The 16,776-nt window shown below is 40.3% G+C and overlaps 1 protein-coding gene across 1 annotated transcript; it reads left to right on the forward strand.

The window, feature by feature from the left end:
* Positions 1-87: 87 nt before the first annotated feature.
* Positions 88-14,471, forward strand: cfap69 (cilia and flagella associated protein 69; the record flags this gene model as incomplete). Its single annotated transcript, XM_080735435.1, has 23 exons — positions 88-174; positions 333-392; positions 586-651; positions 1,475-1,584; positions 1,696-1,772; positions 1,867-1,965; positions 2,246-2,398; positions 2,665-2,842; positions 2,945-3,068; positions 3,184-3,232; positions 3,348-3,469; positions 3,990-4,221; positions 5,167-5,331; positions 5,433-5,545; positions 5,734-5,852; positions 6,541-6,622; positions 6,809-7,001; positions 8,234-8,371; positions 8,589-8,665; positions 9,838-10,035; positions 10,446-10,532; positions 10,691-10,774; positions 14,322-14,471. 23 exons carry the CDS (start codon positions 88-90, stop codon positions 14,469-14,471), a joined length of 2,763 nt encoding a protein of 920 aa, XP_080591561.1.
* Between the last annotated feature and the right edge of the window lie 2,305 nt (positions 14,472-16,776).

The following is a 16,776-nucleotide window of genomic DNA, read 5'->3' on the forward strand; positions in this document are numbered from 1 at the left end:
ACTTTGTTTTAAAAAGGCTCCAAATGTTTTCGCTATGCTTTACCCCTAAGACTGTCATCATAACTAAAAGTTACTTGTCAGCTGCAAATGGATTCAAGCAAAGTTGCGCAAAGAAGAAAACCTGAAATCCAGGTGATCATCAGACGAAGAGGAATAAACAAGGAGCAGTATGGGGTAGAGCCTACACTTTCTTAATATTATTGCTTTCTTGTTTGAAATGTGTAAGCTATCTTTTTATTTTATGAGTTTCTCTGCTCATTGTTTGCAATAGCTGCCAAGTGATGAAGAAGATTCATTCACTCCATCCATTAATTCTTCTTACTTTTCTGCAGGTCACAACTAAAAGCCTTGATCTCAATAAGGTGATTAATCTCCTGGAGGATCCCTTGACAGTAAGTGAAGACAGAATTTATTTATTTTTCTTTTATTTTTTGTTTTTATTTTCTTATTCTGTAAAAAATAATACATTTGTTGAGATGCATGTCTTTTCTCTTTTTCTGCTCTTGGTTTCCTGTCTCTCTGACATATCTGAAATAAAGCATTAATAATTCATTGATTGATTAATTCATTGTTTATTTGTTAAAGGTTACCCTGAAGGAGAGGCACCTTTTTCTACTGAGGAAACTGTTGAAGAGATGCCAAAATGGATTTGTATCCTTACTAGCGGCATTCTTGAACTGTGCTAATTCTGAGCATATATACGGTAGTTTCTTTTCAACATAATATCAAATTGGGTTATCACATTTTCCTCAGACATAGTACGTTAAAGGGGGATGAAACCCTTTACTGATTTATAGTTAAAAGCAGAGTAAAAACATGGCAGGCTGAATGGCTGACCTTGTAGTACCGTGATGTAAGATGCTGCAGTGCACTGCATCTAATAAAGTTAATTATGAGTGTGTTGGATAGATTTAGGTGTGCACGCAGTGACAATACTGTTGACCACTGTCTAGGCTTGCAAATTCGCACACCTATGGATCTGGGGACACCTAAATCTATCACACTCATTAGCTGCAGCAGTGTGGCTTACAAGCCTGCCATGTTTTTACTCTTCTGCAGTTTTTAAAATAAATTCTACAAAATCCATTTAGGGGTTAATTTGCCCTTAATAGATTTGCTGTCGGGTTGTCCATAGGGACATAATTCCCAAGGCCCCAATTTCCAATTGCATTGCTTTTTGTGTCAGCATTTTCCTCGCCCTGAAAATAACTGTGTGATGGTGACTCATTGCCCTGTCTCTGTCATGATCATGTCTCTGTAGGCTTATGGGTGATTTACACTTAGTTGTGCACCGGTGTTGTGCACCAAAAATAGCCAATCTACAAGCTGAGCAAGCTCACTAGGCATCTTGCTTCCAATTTGCATCTTGTAGATAGTGTTTGACATTGTGCACAACAAATTATAACTCAGGCTTTCAATGTGCTTTGCAAGCTTTTCACTCAGTGTTACAGTTTCTTGAATCAACTATGTCAAGCTTTTGAGAGAGCTGGTTTGCATGACCAAGATTCTGAATATTTGTGCTGAGAGAGTGAAAGACCAACCTGAATATGTCTCAGTGTTGTGTGATTCACTAAAGATTTGCAGGTAAGCATCTCAATGAGTCATGCATTGCATACCCACAAATTCAAATCTGAATCAATATAGTTCACGCTCTAAGCATCATATTCACGCTGCTCCTCTACTTGAATCCTATAGGCTTCCTTTCCTAAAGGAGAAGACATCAGATGAGTTGACTTATGCATGTGATGTCAAAGAATTCCTCTCCTACATGGGTATATAGCTGATAGGAGTTTCTTTAGAGCAGTTATTTAAAATGACTTGTTAAGGCTCAATCAAGACCAACACATTTCTATTCTCACTTTGCAGGGTGTTTGATGAGAATTTCAAATGCTGAAGTGAGACACCAGATTTGTGACTCTGTCAAATCGTTCTATACTTCAGTGGCTTCCAAACAACTGTTGGATGGTATGGGTTGGCCCTCAATGCCAGTGGTCACATCTGTCAAGTCTGTCACATCTAACCCAATCTCTAGACTGTCAATGAGTGAGACCCTCTCTTTGCTCTTGTGGTGTTGTGGTCATTGTTGCCTTTCTTTCTTTCTTTCTTTCTTTCTTTCTGTCTTTCTTTCTTTCTTTCTTTCTTTCTTTCTTTCTTTCTTTAGTGATTCCTTACTTTGTGTATTACAAAATTACTGTATTATCTCACACATATAGGATTGATGGGATTATTAGCTATCCTTCTTTAGGGCTCCAACCCACAAATGCTGGCTACAAGCTCCAGCTGTTGGAGCAGAGTGGCTTGGCTGAGACCATGGTCCTCTCCATGGCTGTACTAGAGGACCAGCCTGAGGTGAAACTTCAGGTCCTGCAAACACTTCAGATCCTCTCCAGCTCCTCAGGTGAACAACTGCTTTTATTCTTCCACAAGAGGTTGGGGAGTTAAAGGCCAGTTGGAGTCTGTCACTCATGTCAATCCAACAACAGAGATTTCCCTCCTTCATTAGATTAAGTAGTCAGCTCTCAAGTGCATAAGCATCTTATTACTTAAGAACAATCTGAAGCAACAATCAAAACAGTGACTTTAAGTGTCCTTTTGTCAATGTCATTGGGTCAATGGGCTGCTTTAATCACACCTCTTTAATCATGTTTTATTTTTCCACTCTAGATGTGAACTGTGCGTTAATACTGAACGCACGGGGAGCAGAGACAATCTGTCTCCATATGAATGAGCCAGACCCGTCCGGACAAATCCTGTTTCGCTCCACAGAAATCCTGTGGAACTTGCTAGAAAGAGACTGCAAGGAAGAGGTCACTTCTCAACTAAGCAACATTGACTGCATTGTGTATGTGTCTCATTTTGGGTAATGTGTTTTACTATATGAAGGGAATGTGTGAAGTCGTCTGTAACATTTTCTACCATTTTGTTCATTTTGTTTATGTCACAGGACTTTAAAAGAAGCATTTTTTCACCTGTTGCTGAATGGCTCACGACATCATGACCTCCAACTCAGAAACGACCTGCTCGTGATCACAACACTTGTAGCTGAAAATCCCAAATGCCCACTCATTGTAAGTAAAGCACATTAATAATGATTGCATTGACAATCACATAACCTGATCAGAGAACTGTTGTAGTTGTTTTGCACTTATATCTTGTTGTATGTTTGACGTGTTTCTCTTTCAGGAGAGTTTGTTTGCCAAGCAGCTCATGCTTTTTGTCACATATCCAGAGAGTGAGGCTTCCTTTTTCTTATTATTTTCAGTGATTGTAATTACATTTATTTAGAATGTATACCGCTTTCAGTGGGCTAATGAATAAACTTATCTTCACTTATCTTGTCTCTTCAGTCAAAAGTCACAACCCTTTGGTCCGCAACCTGAAGTTGACCTACAACAATGAAGACTTTGAGATGAAGAAATTACTGTTAAACCTGGTGGTCATCTTGTCAAAGGACTTGTCTGCTCTGCAGGTCAGTTGGAGCTTTCAGACTGTAACAATGACGTGCTATTGTTTGAATCAATGGGTCAGTTGTGGACCAAAATGGCTAATAGGAAAAAGTAAAAGCCAAAAGTAGGAACAATGTATTTTCTGTTTAGGGTTTAGGACATCTGGCATCATTTCCAGTTTTCTGACTTTATAGAAACAAAACAGAAATGTCACCGTCTACAATTTACCTTACATTTCAGTGTATCTGGATTAAAAAACAGACATGATACACATACAGTGCTGTCGGTGTTTGCTTCAGTTTGTATTCTACACCAGTGGTTCTCAAAGTGGATTTTAGGGACTCTGTGGGTTCTTTTAGGGGGGTCTAAATTGACTTGTACAAGTCTGTAAATCTGAGTTAAGGGGAGACCATCACATTTGAACGTTTGAGAAACAGTGTTCTACAGTGTGTCATGTTTGTGGTGTTGATATTCAATCAGAACATACATTTTTTTGTCACTCCCATCTTGTGTATCTCTGGCTTCCCTCTCTGTGTTTCTCAGCTCTTTAAAGAAGGTCGTGTAATGCTGGCTCTGCTAACTCTGGTGAAGCCTCCCATGTCGTCCTCAGAGGGCCATTCGGCCGTGCGCCACTGGTCCTCCACACAGCAGGAGGAGCTGCTGCTCCAGGGCCTGGCCACCCTAGCCACGGTAGCGCCTCCCATGCTGGAGGACTACATCAACCTGAAGGGCAACAACTGCCTCCTGCTCCTTCTAGAGTGGTGCACTGAACAAGGTGGGGATGAAGGAGAAAAGAGTATATCTTGGTAGGGTGACCCATCTGTGTGCACACTGTGCTTTACCCGAAAGTTTGGCGGTTTGATCCCTCAGGGTGGATCCCTACATAAGCCTATGCATCCAGCAATTATTTGCGACCGTAGGTCGCATTTAGTATGAAAACCAGCAGATCCTGTGCGTGTGTCACACTCCATAGCCTGCAGATCCTCTGAGTGCGTGCGTGTGTCACACTCCATAGCCATATATGGAGCTGGCCAATACCTATATATACCGATATAGCTGACCTGACTTCACAATGATGACTCGACCAGCTCATCGCCTAGATCTCCATATATGGAGCCAGCTGGCCAATACATCTACATCCGACCTCATGGACTCCAGATATGGATATAGCTGACCTGTACTAGACAGAATTCATTTGCCCATATATAGAGATCCCTCATGTCATCGATATATCTGGGAATGCCCATATATGGACATATACTGTAGTGTCAGTCTCATGGTAACCAGTGTGGTTGCCACGACGCGAGTCACACTTGCAAATTAATTATATCCGTGTCCCTTTTATGCCCATATATGGAGATCCCTGATGTCCAATGCCCATATATGGACATATTGTGTCAGTCTGTTGTTTCAGCGCGACGTCGCTTCTCGCCCTTTAGGTCGAGGTCGCTTCTCGCCCTTAGGGTGTCTTACTAGTTAACATGTGCCTTTGAGGTTTTTGATGCAGGTTTGATGGCCTTCAATTTACACTTAATGACCATTTTATGATGATAACCTTCTTAATTCAAGAGTTTTAGTTTATGAATTCTAAATAACTCTCCCTTGTTGTTTAAATTCACTCTGAAGTTTATGTGAGACACAAATAAGTCACTGGCTCTGATGAGTGGCCAAAGGCTACCAAGATCTTTCCAGTTCATCATCTCTGTTCTGTTTGATGTAGATGCATCCTTTGGCCAGAGTCCTGGTTTCCACAGTACTGGGGAGAAGGGTAGTAAGAAGGTTCAGATGTGCTACTGTATCAGGGTGTTGAGGTCCATGACTTCCTTGGGAAATGATACTGTCAACCAGGACCTCTGTGATCAAGGGACCATCAGCCAGCTTCTAGGTAATGAGTGGGAGATCCTCTGTGATTAAACTATATTATAAATGTAATCTTGATTGACATTAGTTTGTTGTTGTTAATTAATTGTATTTTCATTTTTGTAGGTATTCTGATGCAAATGGAAAGCAGCCCTGATGAGGACAATGTGACTTTGGAGATCAAAGTCGATATTCAACTAATCCTTTCAGCATTGTGTGAGAATGACCTGCACAGAAAGGTAGCGCTCCGGACATGAACTGGGAAAATACATATTATTATTTTTACTCTGATACTTATCGCCCAGCTGCAAAGGTGGAAATCAACACACATTTAAAAGCTTGATTAGAAACCCAATCCTAATCTTTGTGTCATTGGAGACGCTTTGTTCTAACCTTAAAAAGAGAAACTTATTTTGTTGTGCTTTAGGAGCTGTTTGGCACTGAAGGAGTTGAGATGGCAGTGCATTTCCTGAAGATGAACCCTGAGAAGTTCTGCAGTGGTTTGGGACACAACAGGCTCATCCTCTCCACAGTGGACTGTGTCTGGTCAGTTCATCTATTACTTCCATAAATCAATTAATGAATTTCAGGGGTCTTCAACGTTTTCAGGCCAAGAACCCCTTAGTTAGTGAGAGAGATGATGCAGGGACCCCCACAACCTGTTATTAGATTCCATATAGTTTCATCTTTTGACAGCACAATCATCAGTGTATTTTGGAATCATGTGAATTTGTGTTTTCAGATATTTAACCACTTGGACCGCCAATACTTAAAAAACTTGACCTTTCGCTCTTTTTCCCCTCTACACCAAAACTCTTTGCCGAAAATATTTTTGGCTAAAGTTCTCAGAATATGGACGCAAGGGTTCAAGTGGTTAAAGTATTAAAGTAGGAAAGAAAGAAGTTTCTATCACACAAAGATTTGGAGGACCCCCTGTAGTGACTCTGAGGACCTCCTAGGTGTCCCGGACCCCCTGTTGAAGACCCCTGAATTAAAGTATAATATATTAACAATCAACAAGGACCCTCAGGATGACACAAAAAATCACACCTGTGTGAAGTGAGCGATGCTGATGATGATACTACAGTATAGACCCACATGACGTGACTTTGTGTGTAATATATATGTGTTTTTCCAAGGGTTTTCCCATGATATCAAATACTGATAGCCTACAAATTTGACTCCCCAGTGGTGTAGTGTAGTTATGGATTGATGCTGCTTTGTGTCATATCAGGTCCTGTATTGTGGGCTGCTACACGACCGAAGACTACTTTTTGGCCAAAGAAGGGGCATTTCTCTTGCTGGACTTACTCCACGTGAGTATCTTTCTTCGAATTGCTGGACCAGCCTATACAGACTAAAATGTTGTGTTGGGGTCAGGCTTTGATAATATACACTGACAGCGCACAGAAACAGGATTGACGTCAGACAAATGTTCACAGGGGCTTTGATGCAGTTCCAGAGGTTTCAGTTTAGAATCCTCGGAATGTCTCTCTTTTCAGTCGAGCCCCAGGAGCGTGCACGGCGTGGTGCTGGCAACTCTTCTAGAGCTCAGTGATAACCCCAACACCCTCTCTCACATCCGGACCTGGAGGGGCGACCAGGGCCAGACAGCACCACACCTCTTGTTGCGTCTCTGGAGGGAGGAGGAGGCGGAGCTCAGGGTCAGCAGAGACGCACATGGGCGGATCACAGGTCAGTCCATGCATGGTCAACAGGTTTGTTTACATTTGGTTTGGTTTAGATTCTTTTTTATTACGTGTGCCTAAAGGTCAGACCAGGGGTTTTCAACGTTTTCAGGCCGGGGACCCCTTAGCTGAGAGAGAGATGAAGCAGGGACCCCCAGATTCCATATAGTTTCATTGTTTGACTGCACGGTCATCAGTGTATTTTGGATTCATGTCAATTTGTGATATCAGATATGTAACCACTTGAACCTTCAATACTTAATAAACTTGACCTTTCACTCTGTACTGAGTGTGCTCTTTTTTCCCCTCTACACAAAACCTCTTTGCCGAAAATAGCTCACAAGCTTGTAGATCTGCTATTTTTGTCTAAAGTTATCAGAATATGGATGCTAGGGTTCAAGTGGTTAATATAAAAAAGGAGAAAAAGGTTTCTATCACACAAAGATTTTAAGGACCCTCTGTAGTAACTCTGAGGACCCCCTAGGGGTCCCGGACCCCCTGTTGAATACCCCTGGGTTAGACTAACTGTCCCGCAAACCAGAGGGCCACGATGGCCAATATGACGACCAACGGTAGAGTAAATGATGATTATTTAGTTAAAACTAGAAAATGTTTTGTTAAAAGGTTAAAGCTCTATATTGTGAATGCTAGTAATCATTGCTACTAGCCCTTACCCGTTCGAAGATATGATCTCCGAAATTATGTGCAGTGTGTGGGTTATAGGTTGTGCACTGTGCACACAGTATATGAGGGATGGAAAGTAACTTTAACTGGTACTTGCATGATAATATGTATAGGAGCACTAATGTAAGAAATACCCGCTTGGTTTAATGGCTATAGAGATACTGTGTACCGATCTGCATGATTTTTGGACAAAATCTGTAGGAGTACTGTGCAATCTCAATCTCATTTGTTTTCTTCCGGGGACCCCCAGAAGCAAAGATTTGGGTTAAAAATGTTGCCTCATGCTAGATGCCTAATTAGATATGCCTCATGCTAGATGCAGAATAGATACACCATAAAAATGCTAATATACAGCATATGATTTGTGAAAGTGACAAACGGGCTTCACAGTCAGGTGTGTTCATAATGGTGATTCAGATCAATTGCTCCAGCCACTGAGGAGAAACACTCAGACAGACACTCAGACAGACACTCAGACAGACATTCGGAAAATTATATTTGATATAAAGTGTTTGTTCAATATCATTGGTCTACCCGTCTATATTTGATGGTCAGATCCCAAGAAGCCCATCCTAAGTTGTTTCCAAGAGGAGGAAGAGCATGTGTCCTACCCTGGCACCAGACCCAGTGCAGCAGTAATGGATGTATCAGAGAACCAGCGCGCCAAGATCTACTCCATCTTCTGTAAACTAGGTAACATCTAATTCACTGATCCTCAATCTGTGGGCCAATGCCCACTGGTGGGTTGTGAGGATATTGCAAGTGGCCCCCCAAATGCACGTGGCCCACCCATCTGACCGGCTGCCGTATTAAGTGGTCAGATGGGTGAGCTGCATTTATATAGTTAGATATGATTGGCTAATTATTGTTGCAAGTCAATGCATGCTTTATTATTTCAAAATACCCACAGGTTTTCAAGACCTTCCGGGATTGTCAACAAAGGATTACGTCACTCTTTGTATCGTCAACCGATATCTGGACTTTAAGGTAGTTACTATAACACTGTGAACAATGATGCAGGCATGCATTTATGATTCATATTCTGGGATGGGTGGTTAGAATAAATGTTACAAAATACAAAATATCACATGTTTGATTGAGCAACCAATGTGTGTCAATATCCTCATTATCCTGTCACATTGTAATACGTGTAAAATGTGCACAGTCAAGTCCTCAGCGCTGATTTAGAACTGAGAGTGGAACCATTTGTACCCTCTCTGAGTTTAATTAAATTATCTGTATGGTAGACTAATACAATATAACTAGCACATCTGCTGTGGTTGGAGGTGGTCTCCTTACTCTACCATTGAGAAATGTTTTCGGATAGGACACCTAATGGTTGACAAGTAGTAATGCCTGAAGCTGTATCATATATCCCCAGGCCAGATGGCTATTCCCTAATGGCAAAGTGGTGTAAGTTTGGGATTCCCTCTTGGAAAATTGTCCAAGTACAAGTTTGGTCTCCCATGAGGGAAACAAGGGACAAGTGCGACCAGACAGAGCACGCAAGTAGGGTGATGAGTGCTGTCTGTAGTAGGTATAGTCCATGGGCCATACGAGATGTCGCTATCTGAAAGGTGGCAAAGGTTACTTAGCATTTTTGAGAAGCTCTATATCTGTAGATTATATTTTGGCATGATAACCCTTCCTGAGTCACTGCTAAATTGGTGTTATCAGCCACTACAGTTGGTGTCCCATACCGGTTAAACGGACCCCAGAAAACTGTGAAAAGTGATGACTCTTCAACTTTTCAACAATAAACCATAGTTTTGTCGGGCTGTTTTTAGCCAAAGGAATGTTTTTCGTGCAAAACACGTGCCAACTTGCGCCTTGTTATATATAACAATCTGCTCCCTCATTGGCCTTTGTATTGTCAGATGGAAACAGACAGCCTGGAAACAGACGGCACAGAAAGTAGTACTTGCACGCTCTGCTGGCGCAAGTAATAAACTCGAAAGATGCAATTCCAGGAAATTGCGAGTGTGGTTGCCATTTTTACACTTTCCCATTCAAGTCAAAATGGGGTTACTCTATAAAGGTGACTGTCACCAAGAATGCTGCTTCCTCATTGGCTAAAGGTTTATCTAGAAATAATAAAGCTGCACTAGTACTATAGTGAAATAGCCCTGAACCAAAATCTAATGCTGTAAAAATGAAAGGTTGGAGAGGTGTGGGACGAAATCGGCAGGGAATTGACCCTGGACGGTGTGAGACCGGTCACCCCTGATGAGGAGGCCCTGGACACCATCTCTAAGATCACGGAGGACACGGCCCGCAGGGTGGCTGCAGAGCAGCTCCGCATCATGCAGCACCAAGAGAAGGAGGACATCAGTGAGGAGAACGCCATGTACACAGAGGTGAGTGACCATGAGAGATGTTCATTAGTGCAGCCTTTTCAGGCCGCGACCCCCAAAATAATCACATTTTAACTGGGGACCCCCCCACCCTGATGAGCACTAAGAGTTGAGGCATTACATTTTATATATCACGGTTCTATTGTGAAAATAGCAGATCTACGTGCTCACAATGTGAGCATTTCCCTGTAGATCCGTAGATCGGCTATTTTCACAATTTATGACTCTAATATTTGACAATTTGGCCAATGTTTAAGAGGTATTTCAGAGGTATTAAAAAGCCCTTAAATATTCACTTTAGAAATGTCTTACTGGTAAGTTAAAGTACTCATGTGTTTCTTTTGGGCTTGTTTTCATAGACCTGCATGGTTCCTTATTTCTCTTGCAAAACCCACTGTGTGTTTGTATCACAGATAAAGTCTCATTGGAAGCAACAGGAGCTCATGGCTAAGTCCTGGGACCATTATGTGTCCAAGACATCAGATTACGAAATACTAAAGGTTTGTACACGCATCCACCAATATGAGCACATCATATACTGTATCTGTGCTTGCAAAGATTCAGTTTATACAGTATAGCTTCAGTGTGATGTTTATTGTCATTTAGCTTAGGGAAGTTAATTACAATCATCAAGCCTTTTGCCCTATTATCATTCTAGGAAGTGAAATCTCAGAGGGAAACATACACTGAATCCACAAGACCCAAACCAAAGCACAAGGATGCCGTGTTTCATCCTACTGAGGTAACAACAAAGACTAAACACAATAAATATTACAGCAGTTTAATTTAACATTGATCATAGATGCATTTTCAAAAGTAATATGTGTAGGCTAGTTGCCTCTTAATCACTTTTCTCCCATTCCTCTAACTATTTTTACTGCTAAGGTTTAGAATAGATACAACTTGAGATATCCACATATAAACATTCCACGTTTTGTGTGTGTGTGTGTGTGTGTGTGTGTGTGTGTGTGTGTGTGTGTGTGTGTGTGTGTTGTGTGCACGCGTGTGTGTGTGTGTGTGTGCGTACGTACGTGTGTGTGTGTTTTCAGACATTTTGTGGCCGAGTAATGAACTTAGATAACACCACTGCTCCTCTCAGTGGAGGGACCCTTGTCAGCACTGAGTTGACCCTGGAAAAAGTTCCCATCCATGGGCAAGCACAGGACAATGTCTCCTCTCTAACCCAGGACCCTGACTACTTCAGCACCGTCTCAGTCAACTAAATAATCAATATGTGCACACACACACACACACACACACACACACACACACACACACACACACACACACACACACACACACACACACACACACACACACACACACACACACCCTAAGCTATTAGATACTCTGAAAAAATGCAATAAACATTCTTCCAATCACTTAGTTGGTACTATCAATATCAGGGATGTAGTGGACTGTAAAAGCACCTCCTTTGTATTTTGTGTCTTTAGTTTACGGTATGTCTTGAAGTCTTCTTGCTGTAAATGCATTAGTACGAATAATCGCACCAAGTTATGAGTTACATGAAAAAGATTCTTGTTAAAATAAGAACAATATAACACTAGTATTCAGAGATATAATGTTTTTGTTTTTATTGTTTGGTTATTCGCATAATGGTGGTAACTTTCTGTAATTTTATATTGAAGAAGACAGAAGATGCAGATATATTTTGCCATTATTAAACTGTTTGCCCGTGTTTTCAAGTCCATTGTCAGCAATTATTGTAAACTGTGTGTGGTGAGATAACTGACAGGGTGAACAGATGCAGACATGAGGTCAGAATTTACACAATCAGCATCTTGTTGTCTACCCTCCCCCATTGTGGTGACCTGACCACCCTTTGTGACGACTCCAGGCTCGCCTGTATGTCTGCTGCAGGTTAGAGCTAATAAGTAGGCTGATGGCTGATATAAAACAAAATATTTGTTTCAGAAATGGAATAAAAAAACTTTAGACTTCAAATTACTCATTTATTTTGTCAATCTTGATGGTGCAGTGCAATAGCCAATCTCTACAACTGAGCCATATGAAGCGGTTCATTCAGTAGCTACCAATAGACAACATGGGACCATATACTGTTGTGTGACATCACAGGAATAGAAAGGCCTTATGTAATATACAAATAAAGGTTACTTTGAATTTATTTCAACACAGTAATTATTTTTGGTTAATTCTCCTCAGTATAGGACAGTCACAGCAAGCTATTACAAACCTGCTTGATAATTGCATACTAGGTGACATTTTTGAATGGCTGTTTCAAAAATGTTTAACTAACATTACATAAGCTGCTGCAGCACATTAACACACATATTCCATCATGCGTGCAGCGCGCTGCACAGAAGCAGGTCTTCCCCTCTCTCCTCTCTTCCCATTTGCTGACTGGATGACCGAATCCCTTTCGACAGCCCCAGGGCTTTTACTGTGAACGTTGGTGTCTGTCCCATTGGATGGGACCAGGGTGAGTTCTATGCACTGTACAAAAGACCTGGGAGTGGGATACATCGGATCTTCCTCAGTACAACAGGCTTTCACTGTTTGTTCGGGACTAACGCATGGTGTCTGTCTGGGAACGTAGTGAGCTGCGGGGTTTGGTGAAGGTAAGGATGAAGCCAGCATGCTTCCTCTGGATCTTTTTCCCATGGTTTTCAACTTGTCAACTTCTGTAAATGGAGTTTGTGTTTTCGTTGAAAGATTAAAGGTAGTCCAGAGTCGACAATCGATTACATGGTGTTGGAATGCAGTTTGTTTTATATATGCCTACCTACATGCCTAATAATAGCCTACACCAAAATGTCTAGTCAGATTTCTCAAAGTGATTGTTTTTAATGCTATTTATTTTGTAATTTTTCTATGTATACTTAGTTTTATACATGAATTTGTCATATCTTCTGGTGAAAGCTATGCATGATGACTCTTTTAGAGCTTGCTTCCATATTTTAATTTCTTTCAACTTTCTGAGCCGATACTCCTGATGTATCATGTACAGCTATATTTCACACTGGTTTTAGATTGAGAATAGTTGTCCTGAATCCTGATAATGATGAGAAAAATGGTTCCTGTGCAGGTGGACTGTGGGTTCATGTGAGGATCTCCAGCAGCAGACATGATGATCAGACTGGGAAGGTTGACACCTGGTTACTTCCGTCTCCTCCAGGTTAGTGTCTGCTTGTAATAAATGTAGCAGTTCTTGTTCACTGCAAATAATTATTAAAATAAAATACCCAAGCTGGCATACATCAATCTCAATCTCATAAATCTTTTGTGAAATTGATGGACTAGTATTTGGAAAACTTCAGGCCAAACGTAATGCAAAATTCCAGTAATGCTGTGAATGAGCAGAGCTCAGGAACACATGGAAATTAATATTTCATAAAGGGCTGATGTCAGGAGGTTACATTATATAACCATGTGATCTACGTGACGAATCCAATACCAACTCTCAACAACCCTCTAAATTCAAGGCAGGTTTTGACATGGCTTTATTCCCTAAATTGAACACAGTATAGATTTACTGAACACTATATTAAATTATGTGAAATAAACACTCAGTGATCACATCGTTAATACAACCTGCTCCAACAAAACTGTTCCAACAAAGAGTGACACATGTGGCTGTAACTCAGTTGTTAGTAATAAGCAGACTCTTCAGCTCTAAACAAGAGAATGTATGATGTACATTATGTGACTTTGGTGTACACCCAATAAAGTGACCACTGAAAGTATGTGGCTTCAAGATGCTTAAATATAGTTGTGAATAGAAATTATAGTGGAAAAATTATTACATTTTTAAATAATTTCTGGATAGCTGAAATGATGAACATGTCGTTATCAGACTTAAATGTACCCTTCAACCTCTTATTTATGTCGAAAATGACATCTCGCAAGAGGAGATTTCGAACGTGAATTTATGCATGTTACCGTATTACTGTGTTTATAAACAGCAGAGAAATACAGAACATTTTTATTTTAAAGCGATGGAAATAAGCGGATTTGCAGAATCCGCTGCACCCGTTTTGTGCTGTGGTCGGGTCGGCCAAAATGGACAATAATGCTTATTTTGATAAAATAACATCAGGACGAGTTTTTTGGAGACAAATTAACAAAAAATCAAGGTAAGAAAGCCATTTAGACCGGAATTCTCCTTTAAGACACTGGGTTCCTCCTTGTCACTCATCTCAAGTCAATCCTCCTTATAAGCATTCAGCTACTGGAATAAAGTGTATATTTGTCATGTGTATTTTTATTATTATTGTTATTATTATATGCATGTCTTCCCCCATTTCCAGAGACAGGTCTCAGGTGAGGTCCAGATGCAGCCACAGAGCAGCTTCATCAACCCCATCGCCATGACGATGGCCACAGTGGGTATCGGAGTGTCATTCTACAGCACCAGACAAATGGCGGAGAGGGTGCATCTCAAACAACAAGCTACTTGAAGAGTTTGGCCCTTACTGCCCACTAGGAAGAGGGGGAGATAAACAGACGAACAGAGAGGAAGAGAATACCTATACAGGCTGCAATCCTTTGCAAAGGTCAGAACATTTACCAGAACTCTGCCCTACCCCTCAAGTAACAGTTCCATACTTCCAATTGTTCTGTTGTTCCAAAGTTTCAATGGGAATTGGTATGAGAGATAATTGAATTGGAAAGTGCTTGTTTTTGTGTGTTGGAAAGTGTTAGTAATGTACGTTATGGGGAGAAAAAGATGTTTTTAAGCTAACTACTTGAAGGAAGTAAGTGAAATGGGGAAAAAAGGGTGATGTGTCTTTGTATCGTGTTTTAAAGGGAAAAAGAAAGTGTCCTATCAGGATGATCAGTAACTGAAACGCCCCGTCATAAACGTTTTAATGTTGTGCAAAATGTTGAAGATAGTTACTAGGTTTACTTTATTTCTTTTATATTTCTCACAAAGAAATTCTATTCCACAGATTATTGTAATTGTATGTCAATAGGTCAAGCTGTAAATCTTTTACACTTTTTACTCTATCTTGACATTTTCACAATTTTGAACAATCCTCTGTTTACCAAAGGCTCCAGAAGGACTGACTCACAACATTGTTGTAATATGTGACACCTTAGTGAGATTTAGATTGTAAAGAGACGTTATCCCAACAACAATAATCTTTTACATAACTGTTGTTTGTGATCGTTTTTGATGAATGAAATGTCAAATAAAACTCAAATGCCATGATTAGTGTGTACGTTGCAGAATTTGGGAATCTTACATATTGGCATCTGTCACATTTTGAAACACTTATGTAACATCACAACGCCATTACCCATCAATGGAACCATCCATGTGGACAGTGCTGTTGAGACAGATATTGTCACATTACTGGATGACTGCACAAAGTGTATGGAGTGATTCATGTGAGAGAAATTAGCAAAGGGAAGTGATTTTATCAGAGGTTCTGATGATACACAGCAGGGAGGAAGCCACACTGTTACCCATAAGAGTTAACCAAAGCACTAACACCAGGTGGTGCAGTTACTGTACATACCAGGTGGTTGTTTATATAGCACTGCCCCATTATGTCCCACCTGCTGCTGCTCTAGGCAATGACTGGCCAAAACCTGTGGTTGAGCACCTGGTAGAGCAAGTATTGATAAAATAGATAAGTGGCTTTCAAAGCTAGCTCACAATATTTAGATTGTCTCATCAACGTCTGTTGACTGTCTATGGGTTGTCTTCACGTCTGTTGACTGTCTATGGGTTGTCTTCAAGTGATGCTACCGCTTTGATGGCATAATAGATTCATTTGACATACATACATATTGTTTGTTTGTTTACAAATGTTGGGTTCACATCACATCACATTACATCACAACAGGTCCAGGCTACAGATCAATTTGTACACTATCAGCATTAAATCAACAACACTGATGCTCATGCCTTTCAGCTGTGTCCTCTCAGATGAGTTGTTTCTGAATTCTTTTAGATTTTTGAATTTTTCTGATATAATTTACCGTTTCCCACTAAAATTCATAATCTGCTGTTTTACATTTCAACATGACATGTGTTTGGGTTTATGTACCCATTAGCTACAGTTTGTGCTTGCAGGGTGTACTTAATTATTAAGTAACTTATGCAGCACAATTCCATTCTGTCATCATGCTTTACAGCAAGCCATTTCCTTCTCCTCTGAATGAAGGCCCATAAAGGTTCTTATATAATGCATGATGCTCCTCTAAAACTCAATTTTCAAAACATCCATTAGTCTCCATACTCCCAGGAGATTTCCAGAGCTCAACTGCAGTGAGAAGATGAACTTTGAGGCTGTGGGATTGTGTGGGAACCAGGCAGCCATGTTTTAACCCCTTTAAAGGAGTAGTTCACCCCCAAAATGACTTTTTGACGCATAGAGACTTGAGTTCAATAATATATATATATATATATATATATATATATATATATATATATATATATATATATATTCTTAGGAATGCGACAAATATAAACAAATATTGTCAAACTCAAGTCTCCTTGGTGTGAGTCATCAATCATTTTGGGGGTGAAATACTCCTTTAACACTGGCATTCCAATGTTGGGTAAGTCATTATGCTAAAAGAAAAAGAAGAAACATTCAAAAACATTACAAAAATAGCAGAACTACAAACTCAGAAGCTCCTAGATAGGCTATTTTCCAAATCAAACTTTTTTTTGTTTGTTAAGTGGTTAATGTACATAATCCTTATTGTGAGGTTGTGTAGCCTAGTATTATTAGGCCAATCTGGTTTTAC

This window comes from Nannobrachium achirus (genome assembly GCF_963921795.1).
Source record: "Nannobrachium achirus genome assembly, chromosome: 10".
Classification (NCBI taxonomy): domain Eukaryota; kingdom Metazoa; phylum Chordata; class Actinopteri; order Myctophiformes; family Myctophidae; genus Nannobrachium; species Nannobrachium achirus.